Source organism: Prionailurus viverrinus, chromosome A1, assembly GCF_022837055.1.
Source record: "Prionailurus viverrinus isolate Anna chromosome A1, UM_Priviv_1.0, whole genome shotgun sequence".
In the NCBI taxonomy this organism is placed as follows: domain Eukaryota; kingdom Metazoa; phylum Chordata; class Mammalia; order Carnivora; family Felidae; genus Prionailurus; species Prionailurus viverrinus.
In genome coordinates, this window is record NC_062561.1 from 237,149,957 (window position 1) to 237,169,220 (window position 19,264).

A 19,264-nucleotide genomic window follows, 5' to 3' on the forward strand; every position below is an offset into this window, starting at 1 on the left:
GAACTGGAGAGTGTTACGCCAAGTGAAATAAGTCAGGCAGAGGAAGACAGATACCGTATGTTTTCACTCTTACGTGGATCCTGAGAAACTTAACAGAAGACCATGGGGGAGGGGGAGGGGGGAAAGTTAGAGAGAGGGAAGGAGGGAAACCATAAGAGCCTCTTAAATAACGAGAACAAACTGAGGATTGATGGGGGGGGGGTGGGGAAGAGGGGAAAGTGGGTGATGGGCATTGAGGAGGGCACCTGTTGGGATGAGCACTGGGCGTTGTATGGAAACCAATGTGACAATAAATTACACGTAAAAAAAAAAAAGAGAGAGAGAGAGAAACCCTAATTTCCCACCAACTTTCCATCCAAACTGAAAACAAACAACACATTTGCTGACTTTACCATGCAATTCTTCAAGCAAATGATTATGGAATAAGTTCTGGGTTGGTGTATAATCTGCAGAAGCATGAGGGATGTTGTCAGATTGGAAGAGAAAGGGAAGAGAAGTAAGTAAGATTGGACGTTAATTTTCCCATGTCACACACAGGGGATGCCCACGAACATAGTCTGGTTCCACCATTTCCTGAATGGCATAACACGGCAGCTTGTCTGGCCCCATCCCCAGCGAGGGGGGGCCCCACGTAATTCTCCACAGCAGTATTTTTCCTTAAAAAGCTCTTCATGTCAGAATTTAAATATGATTGAAATATTTCATTCTTAGTTTATAATGGGAAGGGTTAGCCCACGTCAAGCACATTGGATGCTAACTGTCCAGAACGGTTACATTTTTTCATTAATCTTTGTTTTCCTCTATTTACTTCAGGCCTTTCGTTTAGACCAACTATTAAGAATGTATGAATTCATTTTTTCTTTAATTTAAACTCAAATTAGTTAACAAATAGTGTTGCATTGGTTTGGCTGACGGTCATAAGTGGGAAGGATATAGCAATCCAGGCCTTCCTATGGAAGGAAAAAAGGTCTCAGATACACAACTTAACCTTATACCTGAAGGAACTGGAAAAAGAATAGCAAATAAAGACCAAAACCAGCAGAAGAAAGGAAATAATAAAGATTAGAGCAGAAATCAATGATACAGAAATAAAAAAAAAAACACAGTAGAACAGATCAATGAAATTAGGAGCTGCTTCTTTGAAAGAATTAATAAAACTGATAACCCCCAGCCAAACTTATCAAAAAGAAAAAGGAAAGGACCCAAGGAAATAAAATCATGAACGAAAGAGGAGAGATCACAACCAACACTTTAGAAATACATACAGGAGAATATTATGAGCAATTATATGCCAACAAGTTGGGCAATCTGGAAGAAATGGATAAATTCCTAGAAACATAAACTACCAAAAGTGAAACGGGAGGAAACAGAAAATTTGAACAGACCCATAACCAATAAAGAAATGGAGTCAGTAATCAACACTTTCCCAAGGAACAAGAGTTCGGGGCTGGATGGCTTCCCAGGGGAATTCTACCAGACATTTAAAAAGGAATTAACATCTATTCTTTTGAAGTTGTTCCAAAAAAATGGAAATAGAAAGAAAACTTCCAAACTCATTCTATGAGGCCAGAATTACCTTGATTCCAAAACCAGACACAGACCCCACTAAAAAGGAGAATTACAGACCAATTTCTCTCATCAACATGGATGCAAAAATTCCCAACAAGATACTAGCAAACCGAATCCAAGAGCACGTTCAAAGAATGATTCACCACGATCAAAATTTATTCCTGGGCTACAGAGCTGATCCAGTATCTGCAAATCAGTCAACGTGATACATCACATTAATAAAGAAAGGGTAAGAACTCTATAATCCTCTCAGTGTATGAATTCATTTTCCTTTTTTGTTTTAAATTCCTTTTTAAAGTTTATTTATTTTGAGAAAGTGCATGTGCGCATGAGCAGGGGAGGGGCAGAGAGGAGGAGAAAGAGAATCCCTAGCAAGATCTAGTCTTTCAGCGCAGAGTCTGACACGGGGCTCAATCTCACAATCTTGAGATCACAACCTGAGCCGATATCGACAGTCAGATACTTACCCGACTGAGCTACCCAGGCAGCCCGTTATTTTTTCTTCACTCATTCATTAGATTCTTAATTTATGCAAGTTCCCATTTTGTGTACCTTTTTCTAGAACTTAAAGACACAACTGTCTAAATTAATTAATCATTAAAAGCTGGAATTCGCAAAGCTGAAATCCATTTGCCCATATCAAAACTTGTCTGTTTTCTAAATCTAGAATTTAGTATTTGGCTCCCAAATTTGAAAAATTGACTCGCCACCCTTTTGCCAGAGCATATGTCTGGCTCTGGCTGAAAATGTTCCTGTTGTCAGCCAATGTTATCAATTTTAGACATTCTTTGATGGTCCAATTTTTATGGTATCAGGATGACCAAGCCATTGACTGTCATGTGAAATTCTTCTTCCTGACATGCTGTTTCTAGTCATTTCCACCATGATTTGCATGAAATTCCTGTAGTTTCTGGGTGAATTTCAATATAGGACTTCGCAGTAAATTTGAGCTAGACCATTCGACCCAAACCTCAGTCTGCATCACAATATTTTCAAGGTAAAGCTTCTACTTCTCATCACCAACATGATACGTAGAATTTGAGTGACTCTCATTTGAATAATCTCAACTCACAAAACTACTCTTTGTCAAATCTTCACTTGGGTGCAAAGCAGAAACCGGTTCACCAAACGACTCCCTCAGAGCAACATGCTGACATAGATGGACGAGAGAAGGCAGGCCCGGCCTTCCGGGGACATGCAGGGCCACTGCCCTCTGCTCTCCCTCTGGGGATGGGGCCGCCTGCCAGGACGTGGTGTGGACCCGTGAGTGCAGTGTGCCCGTGGCCCCTCGGGACCCCCCCACCAGGAGAGGTGTGAGAGGTGACCTACCCCCTCCGCAGGAGACCGAACACTCGGAGCGAATGATGGCCCATGTGTAACGAGGCTGGCCACTGGGCTTCTTCTCACCCCGCAACCGGGGCACCGAGTACTCCCAGGCGACACCCGGGTTCCTTCCCTGAAACAGAAGCTAGAAATTGAAAAGGGGGCAGAGAAAACAAGTTAAAACGGAACTGATAAATATAAGCTAGTTTTTAAATAGTACTGAAGCGACAACATCAACAGGAAGTTGGTTACGTGATGAACACCGTCCATCCTCTAAAACGTATACGAACTTTCTAGACGGAAGCGAACGCTCAAGAAGAAGCAAGCGCATCTAGAAAAATGTAGACATTCGACTCGTCTGCCTTATGTTTCGTGTGTTCCTCTCTTCAAGGCTTCAAACACCTCTGCAACCTAACTCGGGTATCTGGTTATTTCCCCCTGCGTTTCCTTGGGATCCCCTGCAAATCCCGTCCATCTGAGCCCATCAGAAAGCAATGCCTATAAAGCACTCTCACGCTTCCTGGTGCGTTCTAAGCAGTCAGGACTCATGAGTGGATATTACCCATGCCACCCATCAAAGCTACGGCAGCGTACTTTCCAGTGTGACCGGATGCAGGGGTCTTTGGCCGACTGGCACATTCCAGGGGAAAAACACCTATCCGTGAAGATCTCTCAAGTTGAGCCTATCTTAGCACCTTGAATTTGGACTCTTCACCTCCTAGTTTAAAACCCAATCGTATGGACCAGTTAGCTTTGCACTCGTGAATGTGTCAGATCGCTGATCTCAGGGAGAAAGCTTTTTACTTTGGAAGCCTCACCATTGATCACCGGACAGAAATCCCATCTCTGAGTCTGGGAGCCTTTATTGGTGCTGATGTGATATTACAGGGGGGTCAGATATTCTCTGACCACCCGGCACCACATTCCCCCCACCCCTGACAACACAGCTCTTGGGTCTTAGTTGAGGAAGGTGTTGTAGGACAGGTACAGGTGGCTGCATGGTGAGGCCCCTGAGATGCTCTCCTGTCTGACATCCTGAGCCTTTGCAAATCTTCTTCCATCCAGAACAGTTCCTAATAAGCCACACTCACCTTCGCCCTTGACCTATCTCTGTTCTGTGCCATTATTAGAGCTAAAGCCTGTGCTGGTGGGAGAGAAATCATCAGGGAGAAATAAGTGATGAGAACAGCTCAGGGCCAGGAGGGGAGGCAGAGGGGGGATGTGTGCGGAGAGCCCCGGGGAAGCATCTCCAGGAAGATACAAGAGGACAGGAGGGGGCTGCCTGGTCCCGAGAGCAGGTGGGGGGAGTCTGGGTGGCTCACATCTGCATACTGGTTGTAGGCTGATGGGACAACATTTGAACCAAGTACTTTAACTGTGCACAGAAAGACAAAAAGGTGGGGCATTAGCCTATCCAGAGCCTGTCACCTCCATCTGCCCAGTCTCATGGGGGCAGATTACGTCGCAGGAAGAGCCTAATGGCAGCCTGTGAGCCTCTTCCCTGCACATGGGGGCCCATATGACGTCACTGCTGAGGCTTTGCTTCGGGCTCTCATCCTGCTCCCATTCCACAGGACTCGGCAGAGTCCCCCGAGTGTGCCCGCTTCTCACAGCCACACGGCGTACGGGAGAGGGGCCGACTTTCGTAAACACCGGCTGATAAAGACCCAAAACAGGAATCCCGTGATGTGCGTAAATACAAATCGGATTAGGTGCCAGGGGATGAAAGGTAACAAGCCCACCGCCCCCTTCAATGCTTAGATGAGTCTTGCTTCGGACACATTCTCAAACTATAATCATTATTCTGTGTTCTTGAAGTTATGCCAATGGCCGTCAATCTGCAACAATCCCAGATCCCAGCCCGAAAATCAGAAGGCTGGCACCTACCTCCACAACCAGTGTTTCGTTGGTTGGCCCAGAAGAGGTCAAACTCTCCGGCTCATGGGAGGTCCGTCTATAATCAAACGTGGTGCCTGCGAACTTGTATCGACCCGGCCAGTCCACCGTCCAGTGCCCGTTCAGGTAGTATTTTCGGAGGGCATTGCGCACAGAGATGTAGGACGTCGACACGTTCATTTCACGGATGTGAATACTCCGGGCTCCAGAAGGAATGGTGACCATCTGATAATACTCTACGTTAAAGGAAACAGGAGTGGGAAGAATGTGGTATTTTCATTCAAGAATGCCGAGGCAAAATCCGTACACTGGGGTTCCCCACAACTCAAACTTGAGAATCCACGCTGGGAACCAGGAGAATTTTGGCAATTGGTGCCATGAGGCCTTGAAGTAACTTGTGTTTTTCTTTTCTTTTAATTGAAGCAGAGTTATTATAAATTTCATTGTCCCTAAGAACCACTTTAATTCAAGTAACCTAGCAACCACTTTCCATCAAAAGGAAAGGCTTGGAGGGCACCTGGGTGGCTCAGTCGGTTGAGTGTCCGACTCTTGACTTTGGCTCAGTTCATGATCTCACAGTTCGTGGGACTGAGTCCCATGTCAAGCTCCACACTGTCAGTGAGGAGCCTGCTTGGGATTCTCTCTCTCCCCCTTTCGCTGCCCCTCCCCCACTCATGCTCTCTCTCCCTCTTTCTCGAAATAAATACTCCTTATTTTAAGAAAGTAAGTTGGGGCGCCTGGGTGGCTCAGTCGGTCAAGCATCTGACTTCGGCTCAGGTCACGATCTCACGGTTTGTGGGTTCGAGCCCCACATCGGGCTCTGGGCTAACAGCATGGAGCCTGCTTGGAATTGATTCTCTCTCTTCCTCTCTCTCTGCCCCTCGCCTGCTCTCTCTCTCTCTCTCAAAAAAAATAAACTTAAAAAAAATTTTTTTTAAAACAATTAAGGAAAGGCTTGACAGGCGGAGTAGGGAAGGAGACTGTCGGTCTTTTCAGGACCCTTGATGCCTGCTGTTGCCACGGAAACCCCAGGTGTCCCCTCCAGGAGGTTCTGGTTTACATCTCCCTCGTAGTCCTCGTACTCACGGTTGGCGCCGTGGTGCTTGGTGTAGAGCCCCTTGTGTGTCGTGCAATCTGAGTTATTCCCCCTGCACACACCACAGGAGTCTTCCACGGCATCGGATCCAAGGACGTCGTCACATCCCACTCTCTGGGGGACCGGGGCCACACGTCATTCGTGAAAGAAAAGACGACAAGAGCGAAGTCACAGAGCTCCAGCGAGAAACCTCCCCGCTCCAGTAGAACATTTCACCAACACAGAGTAGTTCACAAATATTTATTGGATACCAAGTATGTGCACAGCAAGACTGAAACTCTACTCTCAGATCCAAAGGAGGAAACCCTGAGAGCTGTTGTCTTTGGCATTGCGACACAATCTTAGAATCTCGAGCCCTAAATTCAGGGGCGCCTGGGTGGCTCAGTTGGTTAAGCGTCTGACTTGTGGTTTCTGCTCAGGTCACGATCTCACAGTTTTGTGAGTTTGAGCCCCGCATTGAGCTGTGCACTGAATATGAAGCCTGCTTGGGATTCTCTCTCTCTCTCTCTCTCTCTCTCTCTCTCTCTCTCCCTCTCTCTCTCTCTCCCTGTCTCTCTGCCCCTTCCCTGCTCATCCTCTTTCTTTCTCTCAAAATAAATCAACATTAAAAAATTAAAAAAAACCCTGAGCCCTAAATTAAATCTATCAGATTTTCATATTGGAGATTAATGGTAAATTTCAGGTGGACGCAAAGCACAAATTGATGAGCAATGTGTCCACGTGAGGGTCCCCTGGAAGGTGCCGCTGTGCCTCTGAGTGGCCGTGTGCAAAGGAGAGAAGGAACACAGGCTGCCTGGAAATTATTCCCAGCAGTAAATCATTTAAAGGGCATCTTTGTTCATTGTCTTAGAATTTTAGGGGCCTTTATAATTTCTATGGTGCTTACTAGCTTTATATTTACTAACAAAGAGTTTAGTATATACATGTAAAAAACCCCTTCAGAAATGAATCACAATTCCTCCATGATTCCTTGCTGGAAATCCTTATGGTCAAATGCATTTCAGAATTCAGAGGGGTTTTTTTTTTTTTTTTGGATTTTAGGAAGGGAATTAACATATTATGCACATCATGTGAGAGTCCCAGCAGGGCCCAGGGTAGCACTCAATGAAACGCGTAAAGGATGTTTCTATGGCAAATCACGTACATCTTCACGCGAAGCGAGATCAATAAAACTGACACATAGCCTCACACCCGTCGAGGGCAGGTTTCGCCAACAAACAAATTCAGGGCATCCTGTATTGTGCAGCCCAATAAACCTTCTGTGTGACGGCTTTTGGGATTTCAGAACTACATTTAAGGGACCGTGACACTGTGTCGTGACGAATACCTGAAAACAATGACATATTTAACAAGCCCACTAATAATTAGACAAAATGGACAGAGACTCGGCCATTTGAAATCTGAACGAGATCTCGACAGAACCGAGTGTGATCTTCACCTACGAAAAAGGAGTACACTGTGCGTGTCCCAGTGCACGACTCAACCTGACCATGGTCATCTCACTTAGAGAAGACCAGAACGATGACCGAGGTGCTTAGACTCTGTGAGTGTGCATACTGAGCAACTTCAATGAAAAACCCATCGATCGTGTGCAACGTATGTGATCTGGTCACGCTTCCACTTGGTGTAATAATGGAATTCCTTCCCCGTGTCACCCCTGCCCAAGGCAGCTCTATGGCCACTTAGCCAACAAATCTTTCCCTGTCTGTCTTCCAAGTCCCTGCAGGATGCCAAGTGATCTCTTGGCTCAAAGCTGCCCCTGGTTCCTCCGCTGCCCAAGCTACTGCCGGCTGACCCTGCCGCTCAGCTCCATCCAGGTCCCAGGGTCTGTTCCGCCAGGACAGGAGGATAAAAATCCTCCGTGCGCCCCTTCTCGCTCCCTCACCTCCCTCGGCACCCTGCCCTGCCTGCCCTCCGGGTGTTCGATGCCCGAGTCGGGTCCTACCAACCCACACCTTCTAGCCCGACCGTGTTCCCAGTCGGCTCTCCCACACCTCCAGGCCAACTCACCCTTCCCGATCTAGCTCGGAAGCTCCCTTCTCCAAGGAACCCTGCAAATCCCCCAGATCCACATCGGGGAGAAAATCAGCTCTCCTCTGCTCCCCATCCTCCGTGGGCACCTCCACTGGGACAAACCACCTGTGTCTCTATGTGTGTTCATCCGGCTTTCCCCCCCCCACCAGGCTGTGAGCGGGAGGGAAAGGCGGGATTTAAATGTCTGGCGTCTTTAGCCCCTTAGAGGAATGCCTGACACAAAGCAGACTGTCTGGAGACGTGTGTTGAATGAATGAACGATCATTATTACCTCACATATCCCATCTATACAAACATTACGGCTATCCTCCGAGCATGGAGTCCCATCTTTGACTTTATTTGACAAAGAAAAGAAGAAATCAAATCCTTCTGCGATACAGTAGAGTTTGCATAAGTGCTGATCTTAAAAAGAAATACACACACAAACACAAATAAGAAAGATACTTAAGCTCTGATCACTTTTGTTCTAAATTTTAGATAGACTTTTTTTTAAGTTTTTTCTTTCTTTCTTTTGCCCATAAAATAACTCCCACACAATATTCATTGCAAAGACACTTCTTTTATGGTTGTCTCATGAGGCTTGGTTTTTCCTTTTAATTTGTCATTTGTATAAGCCTTCACCATTCTTACTCTATGGTGTCCTTTACTGTCCTTGTTCTTTACTCAGTGGTTGGCACATAGTAGGCATTCAATAAATATTTGTTGACTGGAACGACAACATCACTGTTCGACTATTTTACTAGTTTGATGAACTATTCTCTTGCAGAAATGCAAAAGGTCATTACTGTTTTGTAGCAATATACACAATTCTCACAGGAAAAATGTAATAAAAGAATTCAAATAATCACCAAATTTATTAAAAGCTAGTGCATTTGGGGTGCCTGGGTGGCTCAGTGGGTTAAGCATTCGGCTCAGGTCATGATCTCATGGTTCGCGAGTTTGAGCCCCACGTCGGGCTCTGCACTGACAGCTCGGAGCCTGGAGCCTGCTCGGGATTCTGTGTCTCCCTCACTCTCTGCCCCTCCCCCCACTCACACTCTGTCTCTGTCTCTCTCTCTGTCTCTCTCTCTCTCAAAAATAAATAAACACTAAAGCAAAAAAATTTTTAAAAAGCTAATGCATTTGATGAAATTTATAATATTTTTAAACTGATAAAAGGAATAACTTTTAGATGAAATCTTCAGAGAATGATGTTTTCTATAAACACAATGACTGTCAAAAAATACTGACACGTGGGGAATGTAGGTATCACCGTATACTTAAGAGTGGCAGAGCCAGTCGATTTCTTTTGATAATCTATTTCAAAGATTTTATGATTTATGTAATTCACATGAACTTTTTTCCCTTTGTTCTTCTTGGTAAAGAAGGGCTGAGTTGATGAAAATATAGTCTGCCTTAGGAATTTTCATGGGCTCAAGACTCATCCACAAATATTTTCTTTATTGTACAGGAGGAGACTCCATTGAACAACCCTAAGAATCAAGGCAAGTATGTGCTTCCATGATTAATGTGTTTATTTCCTGAGATAGGGAAGCCCAGAAGAGCACATGTATTTTGGCCCCAATTTCAAAGTTCTTTCTCCTTTTTCTCCTGCCTACTTATTTCTCACTGGCTTACATTTTACTGAGTCTGGGAGTAAAAACACAACCAAAAATGCTTTGTGTGAAACTGCTTAAACTTCTCCTTCCAGAATTTACTGACTTCATAAAGTTCTTACCATGAAAACATTACGTTTATAAAGTCAGATGAGATTTATATATTTCTTGACCGTTGCTTGGACAGTATTCCCAGTTTCAAAGAGTGAGGTGACTAGGTATTCTTTGGATTTCTTTTTAAATTATGTCAACGGAGCTACCAGGTTCAAGTTCTTTCAGTCTTAAGAACAATAAGTACTTCTCTCACACTGAAGAATAAAATCTTATATATGGTGCAGATAAACTTCTTGGTTTAGAACCAGAGTTTTGAATATACTACACTTGAAAGTCAACTGCTTTTCCAAAAGATACTAAAATTTTTCTTTCATTCTCTGGCAATTGTAAGTGTTCGATGGGTGAGATCGCCCTCAACTACTGTGATTTGTAATTAAAAAGCCCTGATCCCTTATCAATAAACCACCCGTTTTGACTGTTTCATCACTTCTTTGAAGATTTCACGGTATGACGCACACACTCTCTATCTGCTTGTTAATTTCTGGCCACACCGCTGGTCAAGTTCAGGTACGAAGCCAGCGGCCAAGGGGTTAGGCAGAAGAGCCTGTGACAACGACCTCACATAGCGATGTGGTCTATCCGAACGCCACAATTTCAACCATGTAATTCTTTAAAGAGTTTTCAGTCACGTAATTCTTTAAAGCACGAGGCTATTCCTAGAAGGGGGGATGTAAGACTCACCTTGCACTTGAGTGTATGGCTTCCACTTGTAGTGCCATCCTCGGAACCGTTTGCTGTTGTACTCGGCACACTGTGCCGCACGGAAGTCAACGCTATCGTGGGGACATTTCTGACTGTTGCAAAGCCTCAGAGTCCGAGCTGAGCCCTCACAAAACTTCCCTCCGTGCGATGGTCTGGAACATACATTTCGCAATTAGAAACCCTACGTTTGGGGCGTCTGGGTGGCTCGGCTGGTTGAGTGTCCAGCTTCAGCTCAGATCACAATCTCATGGTTCTCGAGCTCGAGCCCCGCGTCAGGCTTGCTGCTGTCAACCCAGAGCCCGCTTTGGATCCTCGGTCTCCCTCTCTCTCTGCCCCTCCCCCGCTCACACTCATGCTGTCCCCGAAATGACTGCACGCTAAAACCAAAAAGAAGCCCTACATTTAACAGCTATTCTCCCCTCCCTGGAAATTAGGCTTATTGAATATATGAGCAGTTCCTGTTATGTTGTTTTCAGCGACCAAGCTAAGGGAGGGCGGCTCTCCCAGAACCGCAGAGTTGACAGCCAGCAGAGTTGAGACTGCCATTCAGGGACTTTGCTGAAGTCACCTTCCACTGGTCGGTGCTGATGGGAAACACCCCCGGCTCATCCCCTAGAATTCACGTGGACGCAGCCATACGACGTGGCGGACCCACTGAGCGTCACACGATAAAGACAGGACTGAAGAGCCGTGATAGGAGTCATGTTTTAAGCAAAGTCAGGTGCAAAGGGAGGATTTGGAAACTCCTCTACCCCAGCGCACTGGGGACCGCTTCTGGTGTCCCTGTCTTCTCACAGAAGGTCACAGTGAAACCACATGTTGCAAAGGTAAATATATTTCATGAAGAACCCAACATCTGGCTTTTTTTTTCCCACGTGAAAAAACGGTTCTTCCTGATTCTTATTCATTTGTGTTCTCCATATCTTCATGATTTACATACTCATTTTAGGCAGACCCTTGGTATTTCATAGAAATGTGGCTAAAATCCACTTCCTGAGTATCGCTGCTGGGTCTGTTATCACGTGCTATGGTCAGGTCACTTGAAGCATCTTAAATTATACCAAAGAGATATCGCTGTTTGAGAAATACTTGACTAAAATGACTTTCCTGCTCAGTGATATTTTTTAATTCCGGCATAGCTAACACACAGGGTTCCGTTAGTTTCAGGTGTAGGACAGAGTGACTCGACACCTCCATGCCTCACCTGATGCTCATCACAAGCGCCCTCCTTAATCCCCATCACCTGTTTCACCCATACCCCCTCCCCCCTTCCCTCTGGTGACCACCAGTGTGCGCTCTATAGTTAAGAGTCTGTTTCTCACTTTCTCCCTCTTCTTTTTCCCCTTTGCTTGCTTCTTAAATTCCACGTAGGAGTGAAATCATACAGTATTTGTTTTTCTCTGACTTACTTCACTTAGCATAAAACTCTCTAGCTCCATCCATGTGGTTCCACCTACTCAGTGATCCCTACACAGCTACGTGACGTACAGATCGATATTACTGAATTTAGGTACACATGCGGCTTGGAAGGTTCACAGCACAGAAATCGCTCGTGAGGAGGGAAGTGAGGATGTACTTACTTGGGATTTGCGCACAGGCGGTCTCTGTGAGACACCCCTCCTCCGCAGGTCCTGGAGCAAGGGGACCAGGAAGACCAGTCTGACCAATGGCCATGCGTGGGCCTGGGGCCTTCGTCACCGTATTTCACACACTGTCCTCCCCGGCACCACTAAAAATTAAAAAAGAGAAAAAGCTTGACGTGACTCATGGGTGGATAGGCGGGTCCAGCACCGCTGTGATGTCAGCCGTGGGGAGTTTGGTAGAACGCGCAAGATATCAACATCTGACCTTCAGGTAAGCGTATGACACAAATACAGTGAGTGGATGTTGCTTCTTTTTCCTTTTCCAGCCTACCACGGTTTATAAATCCCCGTAGAGGGAAGATACACAGAAGAACCATTTTCTAGCGTCCGAGCTGCTGGAATTCAGCACATGTAATTAAGTGGTGTTGCGTGAACGTTCAGCCTGATTGGTTGGCTCTCAGGTGAGTGAACTCCAATCTTTCCGAGAACAACGTGCTTTTCATAGCTCTTTGAGAGCAGATGGGGCCTCGGGTAGAAACGTCCAGCTGGAGGTTCCATGTGACTCAACACCTTGTCATTTCTGGCCGATGCTCTGCGCCGTCACTCCCAAGCACCTGGGCTCCAAGCCCGGAGCCCGGAGGTTATCGGCGGACGCGGTCAGAGGTCACACTGCTTCCCGGGGAGATAACACAGCCCACACAGAGCTGCACGTGTCCCCACGCGGCTGGAGATGCCATCAGCTGTCTCTTCTCAAGAGCAACGCTCGTCAATGTCAGTTCACGCCCAAAGCCACACGTTGTCTTTGCTTCCGTCACACGTCAAGGCTACACATCTCACGTGGTGTTCAATGCTGTTGGTTTTCCACCCATGGTTTGGTGTAGACTTCGACAATCTTCAGGCCATCTGCTGAGAGGAGAAAAGGAAGTTGCTCGTCCCTTGCTGCTGGCCCGCAGGGACCAAGCAGAGCCTGGCCTGAGGGCTGCGGGGTGAGGGACAGGGTCAAGTCCCCTCCCGTCTGGCTCCAAGGTTAGGGCCACCGGATTTGTTCCGAGAGAAAAAATGGTACTTTACAAGAGGAAAATAACAACACTTCAATTATTCATTGTTGTGTCGGGTGAAAACGTATCAGATGGCTGCCACTTGACCTTTGCTGGCAATTACAAGTGGTTTGATTTAACACCATTCAAGGAGGGAAACTTGAACATAAGAAATTCTGAGCACTGAAACCTCATCCATTCAATTCTTTGATTCTTTCCCACAAGCAAAAAATAAGTCTCTCTTTTGTTACCTCCCTGCCCTCACCCCCAGGTGCTAGAACAGGTCCTGAAGTCCCCCTGACACCCTCAGCCCGCTGAGGGGGGTGCACAGGAGACAGCAGGGCACCTGCTCCTCAATGGCCTCGAGTCAGAGGAGAGAAGTTGCTGAGAGAAGCAGAGGGCTGGCTCCTGTGGGCTCCGGGCAGGGCCCTGCAGCTGGCAGAGACCAGAAGGGACCGGGAGGGACCGGGAGGGACAAGTCAGGGGTCTGCTGTGGTTGTTTGGTCCCATTTTAAAAAATCACCTGGTCAGAGCTTTCTAACACACAACCCAGAAAGTGGGAAAGCAAGAACCAACAAGTTGAAGCTCAGAAAATATTTTCAGGGTTTAAAGCCACTCGAAACAATGCTTCTGTTACAGTTTTGGTCGAGCCAACAAGGTGACAGGTGTTTGGGGCCAGTTGGTTTTGCTTCTGGCATGTAAGGGTTTCTTGAAGAAAATGTGGTTTCACTCTGTTTTAAAAGTACAGCAAATATTTACGTTTATTCTTCCAACTTTTGGGTTTATCCTTTTTTTTTTTTTTTAAGGTAAGAAAATGTGCAGATGACGACTTCCTTTTCTTTTGGTCAGTGAGGGGCCGCTGCACATGCTCCGTTCGTTCTGCTTGTCTGCCTCCGGGCTGTCTGCGGATCATCTGCTGCAGCGTGCAGACGGGGCTCTCCTTCTGCAGGTGGGGTTCTTCAGCCACTGCCCTCTTCACGCACATCCGCGTGGTTTCCGGTCTTCTGCTGTCGAAATTGCTGCTGCCGTTGGTATTCTTGCCAGTGAAATGCTGCTGCTTTCGTCCGAATATCCTTACAGGACCGTCCCTTTACAAGGTGCTTTTAGGGGCACCCGGGGGGCCCAGTCGGTGAAGCATCGGACTCTTGGTTTCGGCTCAGGTCACGATCTCACAGTTTGTGGGGTCAAACCCCGGGGTTGGGCTCTGTGCTAACAGTGCGGAGCTGGCTTGGGATTCTCTCTCTCCCTTCTCTCTCTGCCCTCCCCTGTTCGATCTCTCTCTCTGTCTCTCTCAAAATAAACTACAAAAAAAAAAATTATTAAACAAAAACTTTCTGGAGGTCTGAGGAGAAAACACCGTAACTTCTCCGAAGGAGGTCGGAGGGGGGAAATGCACGTGGGCATGAAGGTACAGGGGCCCAAACACGTGCGTCCACGTGCACACCGACTTTATGTATCAAGTCCACGCAGGTCACAGAGCTGGGGAGCCCACCGTGAGCGGGTCGGGGAAGGGCATGTGTTAAGTACGCACACGCCATTTCCACCGCAACACCAGTTCGGTTTCCGGGACCACCCCACGTTTCTCACCATTTGTATTTTATTCATGGACAACGCGGCGTTCGAGAGAAGGCTTCATCTTAGCAAGCGAGATGTCGCGATGCGTGCTCGTCCTGCTCTGATACTGTCCCCGGAGTCTGCATGGCACCTCCAAACCCAGCCCACACGGGAAGCACCCTGATAAGATGCAGCCGCTGACTCGGGGAGCGGGGAGGAAAGGAACCTCAGTATTAGTCCTGCTGCCGTGTGGCCTGGGGCAGGTGACTCCAGTGCTCTGAGCCTGCGTGTCCCCCCCCCCCCCCACCGAGAACCTTAGCGATGATGCGTACCACCAGGCTGGGCTGCTCCAAAAATCTGATGTGGTCACACGGGCCAAGCACCGAGCACCGAGTGTCAGATCTGGGTAACGTGAGAGCTGGCTTAATTCTACATTAGAGGCCCACGACTGTTAGAGGGCTAGGATCTGCTTTCCTACGCTTTGGGCTGTGGTCCCAGCCCCTTGCCCTGGATTCCCCTGGCGTGAGAACAAAGGAACCCAGCGTCCTTCCCTGGAAAGGTTCTTGAGTGCCCGAGGGGGGCCGCGACAGACTCGCCCTCACACGGTGGCCGTCAGGGCCGCCTGTATTTGAGGTACTCAGGATAGAGCTTCATGCTACAAAATGCAATCAACATCAGCCCCATTTTCCACCACGCGCAAGCCTCACAGGCAGCGCAAGGTGGAAGGAAACAGGCTCCCGTCCAGGAGAAAAGGGCACAGAAGCGGCATGGTTGTAGCCAATCACCCAGAACGCACCGACCGGGACCAGCCAAAGCACTGTGACACTGACGTCTGGGAACACATGCTTCTAGACCAATAGAGCTCAGGGACGCACGACAGCCAGTAACACAGGAAGGCACTCAATTAACAGCAAAGGGAGATTTCACAGGAGCGCTGACGCCGTCCCGCGTGTATTCTGGCCCAACAAGGGAAATGAACTGAAAATACCAAGAACCACCGATTTGACTGTGCTTTTGCGGTAAATAAAACATAACGAGAATGTACAGGTGATTTTCAGGGAGCGCCAGAGCTAGGGAGTTGGTCCTGCAAGGAAGCAGGCGACCTGAGAACCCCCCGGGGCCTGCATGGGCTGCAGCTTCTGCCAATCGTTCTGGAGAGCAGCCTCGTTTTGCGAGCTGTCACCTGAAGAGTACATGTCAACCAACTAAGTGCAGAAGGTTATGATCACCTGCAGCTTACTGCTCAGGCCAATTCCCTGGCGTGCCGTGACCATGTGTGTTTTCCACGTTGTGGCACGCCGGAGGGTTCCTCTCCTCTTCCGAGACTCTAAAAGCATATTGATTACATTTCGTTTGTAAGTAGGCTTCATGCCCAGTGCGAAGCCCAACACAGAGCCCAGCTCGGGGCTCGAACGCACAGCCCTGAGATCAAGACCTGGGCTGAGATCTCGAGTTGGGCGCTTAACTGACTGAGCCACCCAGGTGCCCCAGAGTTTTATGGGTATGAATTATTTAACTACTGTTGCTTATATCTCTAGAAGGATTTAATTGTGAGTACCCCCGTCTTTGAGGGACTAAACATAGGGGTCTGTGCCGTAGGGGCACTCCTAGCTCTTCATTCCCTCTGTCGGTGTCGCCAGAATTTATCCAGCACGTGTCAGCACTGTCTGCTAACACGTTTAACCCTTTCTGTCCATGCTCCCATTAAAATACGTTCAGGGTGTGATATATTTGCTTTGGAATCTACACGTATGAACCAGTGACATTTAGGCATGAAATTCTCTTTCACGTTCATTAGCATCACTGAAAAGGTCACATGCCTAGCCTTGCAGACATGGTTATGTAATAATTTGGGTCCCATATATTTCCATCTTTATCAACAGTCTTATATTTTAGATGTGTTTTTTATGTTCATTTATTTGAGAGAGAGAGAGAGAGAGGGAGAGAGAGCACGAGTGGGGGAGGGGCGGAGAGAGAGAGGGAGAGAGAGAATCCTAAGCAGGGTCCAGGCCCTGAGCTGTCAGCACAGAGCCTGACGTGGGGCTTGAACCTACAAACCACGAGATCACGACCGGGGCCGAAGTCGGACGCCTAACCGACTGAGCCAGTCAGACACCCCCTCAATAATAGTCTTATATATTAAAAAGAACAGTGAAATCACAGGTTTAATCAAAGGAGTCAAAATAACACTCTTGGATATTAAGATACTTTCAATTCAATGACAAAATCATCATTCTCTACCAGTGAGTAATAAATGTGCTGCTTTATGTAGTTCTTTTCTCTACCGAAGCGCCTCTCTTTTTTTTTTCCCAGGGGAGACGACAGGTCAGAATGGTCTGCTCCAGGGTCTTCGAATTGATGCTCTGTGCCTTTAACAGCACTACCTAATGCGGGTGCTGCCCACGGTTAAAATATGGTCAAGGGTTTAATGTTTCCCCTCATTAAATACATGCGGTCGCCACCTGTCGCCTGGCATCCACATCTATTAGTGGCAGACGGCCCACCAATTACATCATCGGGAAAGGAAGAAGAGGAGAAAGGAGCCCCCTCCCGGTACCAATCTAGATTAAACCCCATCTTCTGACTCAGGGGTAGGTTCGCACATAGAAATGAGGAAATACCAGCGCGGGAGGAGGAGAGACGCGTGGGTAGAGAGGCTGTGACATCCAAGCATGACCCACGACCCGAGATTAGGTCCTTACCATGTCATGCCCACAAACGGTGCCTTCTGCTGCGGGCATAAATTTAGTCTCACATTTCCTTCCAATTCGGTGGCACCACAGGGCTTTGCAGATATCCTACCGGGGAGAAAAGGTCGTTAGTGTTACAAATGGTCCACAGATCTACAATAAAATATCACTGAATGACTAAAGGGGAAAACGGCAGATATAAATTGAAAGCGGGTTAGCAGCAGCAGATGAAAACGGTAAAGAAGGAAGAAGACTCAGAGACTCATGTTCTAGACTCGGCCCGACTTCATTCCGTCCCTGAAGCTTTTATTTATTCAGATGTAGTTATGATCAATTTGACACAATGATGGACTTTTTAAATTTTTTTAAGTTTATTTATTTTGAGAGAGAGAGAGAGACACACACACAAAGGGCATGTGTGAGCAGGGATAGAGGCAGAGAGAGAGAACTCCAAGCACAGAATTCAGTGTGCCATCGGCGCAGAGCCTGACCTGGGGCTCAAACTCACGAGCCATGAGATCACGACCTGAGCCAAAATCAAGACTCAGACGCCCAACTGACTGAGCCCCCCGGGCGCCCCACAAAATCATCTTTCCTAAACTAACAAGTAAAATAGGCTGGAGCAAACTACAGAAATTGAAAAGGTTCGATAAAGCCTAACACTGTACAATTTATTCTTTCACCTCTCCAAGTCTGAATCCTCATTTCTAAATTAAAGTTGATTATGAAATTTTCTGACTTGCCCATCCATCCACCCACCCACCCACCATCCCCAATCCTTTTTCTTAATTATTATTAAAGTTTACTTATTTGTTTTGAGAGAGACAGAGACAGCGTGGTGGGGGGGAATCCTAAGCAGACTCTCAGCTGTCAGCCCAGAGCCCAATGTGGGGTTCAAACTCATGAACCTGAGATCACGACCTGAGCTGAAATCAAGAGCTAGACGCTTCACCAACTGACCCACCCAGGCACCCCCATCCCCAACCTTTGATGAAGGCCTAGAATATGCCAGTTGCCTTGCTAGGAGGGCGATTCCATAAGGAATATGACCCAGACCCACCCTCTCAAGCATGGTCTAATGGGGTAAATTTGCTGTAAGTCACCATATCGTGCAAGCAGGAAGACTCAGGAAAGGACACACGGGAAGATATGATGTCTCAGCCAAATCCTGAGCTTACGGACTTTGTTACGGAAGAGGGGATAACATTCAAGGGAGAAAGAACAAAGGGTTTGGGCAGAGGAAGGAAGACCCACATGGCTGATAGGGCAGTAAAATAAAACAAGATCTGAGATTTACACACAGTGAAAGTCTCTCCAAGTTCAAGGAATCAGTTTTCCTTTCATAGCTTTCTACGCCCAAAGGAACATCCTAGAGAGGGGCGAGAGTAAGACTCAGAAAAGGATGGAACCTTCAGGAACGCTGGTGGTAGCTTCAAACGCACAGGAGGCTAACGTTTCTTAAATGATCTGCACAACTGTTCTGGAGATGTGAACCGGCGTTCAGTCGCTAAGCGTTCCTGGGGCAAATGTGTCACGTCGGTGGCGAATGCCTCTCACGAAATCGGCATGCTGAGTTGGGGGCCTCTGTTCTTGGCCAGAACAGCATTTACAGATCGGAGCCGTAAGCAGACCTCAAGGAATCCGTAAGAGCAGGGGCCCGAGCGTCTGCGACTCTCCAAAGAGACAACTGCAAAGCGCTGGCTTGCAGGGTGACGACTTGATAGGATACCAGGATATAAATAAAGCTCCCTTGAAATCGGAGCTCACGTATGCAGGCTCGATGTCTGGATGGGAAAGTGGTGGATCAGAACCAGAGTCTGTAGCGCAGTGGGAGGCAGGCGTCCCCGCCCTGGAGCAGTGGCTCACCATGAAGTCCGGAGGCTGGGTGTGGACACGTAAGCCAATGAAGGCACAAGTGGATGAATGGATGAAGAAATGAATGGGTGGATGGGAACGAGGTAGCTGCTCCTGTGGTCGGGTCACATGGGAGATGGACACAGTGGTTGGGCAGAGAGTCCAGGCTTCCGGGAAGGGAGGCGCATCGGTGTGGACTGGAAAGGCAGATCCGGGC

At 47.5% G+C, this 19,264-nt stretch overlaps 1 protein-coding gene across 1 annotated transcript in view; it reads right to left on the reverse strand.

Moving 5' to 3' along the window:
• Positions 1 to 19,264, reverse strand: part of ADAMTS16 (ADAM metallopeptidase with thrombospondin type 1 motif 16) — a 160,268-nt gene that overhangs the window by 61,786 nt on the left and 79,218 nt on the right. Inside the window, exons 11-17 of the mRNA XM_047857701.1 lie at positions 17,206 to 17,301; positions 11,910 to 12,058; positions 10,309 to 10,481; positions 8,190 to 8,320; positions 5,875 to 5,998; positions 4,780 to 5,024; positions 2,899 to 3,037 (exon numbers count right to left, since the gene is read on the reverse strand). Coding sequence (XP_047713657.1) covers positions 2,899 to 3,037; positions 4,780 to 5,024; positions 5,875 to 5,998; positions 8,190 to 8,320; positions 10,309 to 10,481; positions 11,910 to 12,058; positions 17,206 to 17,301 — 1,057 coding nt within the window. The remainder of the gene's footprint in view (positions 1 to 2,898; positions 3,038 to 4,779; positions 5,025 to 5,874; positions 5,999 to 8,189; positions 8,321 to 10,308; positions 10,482 to 11,909; positions 12,059 to 17,205; positions 17,302 to 19,264) is intronic.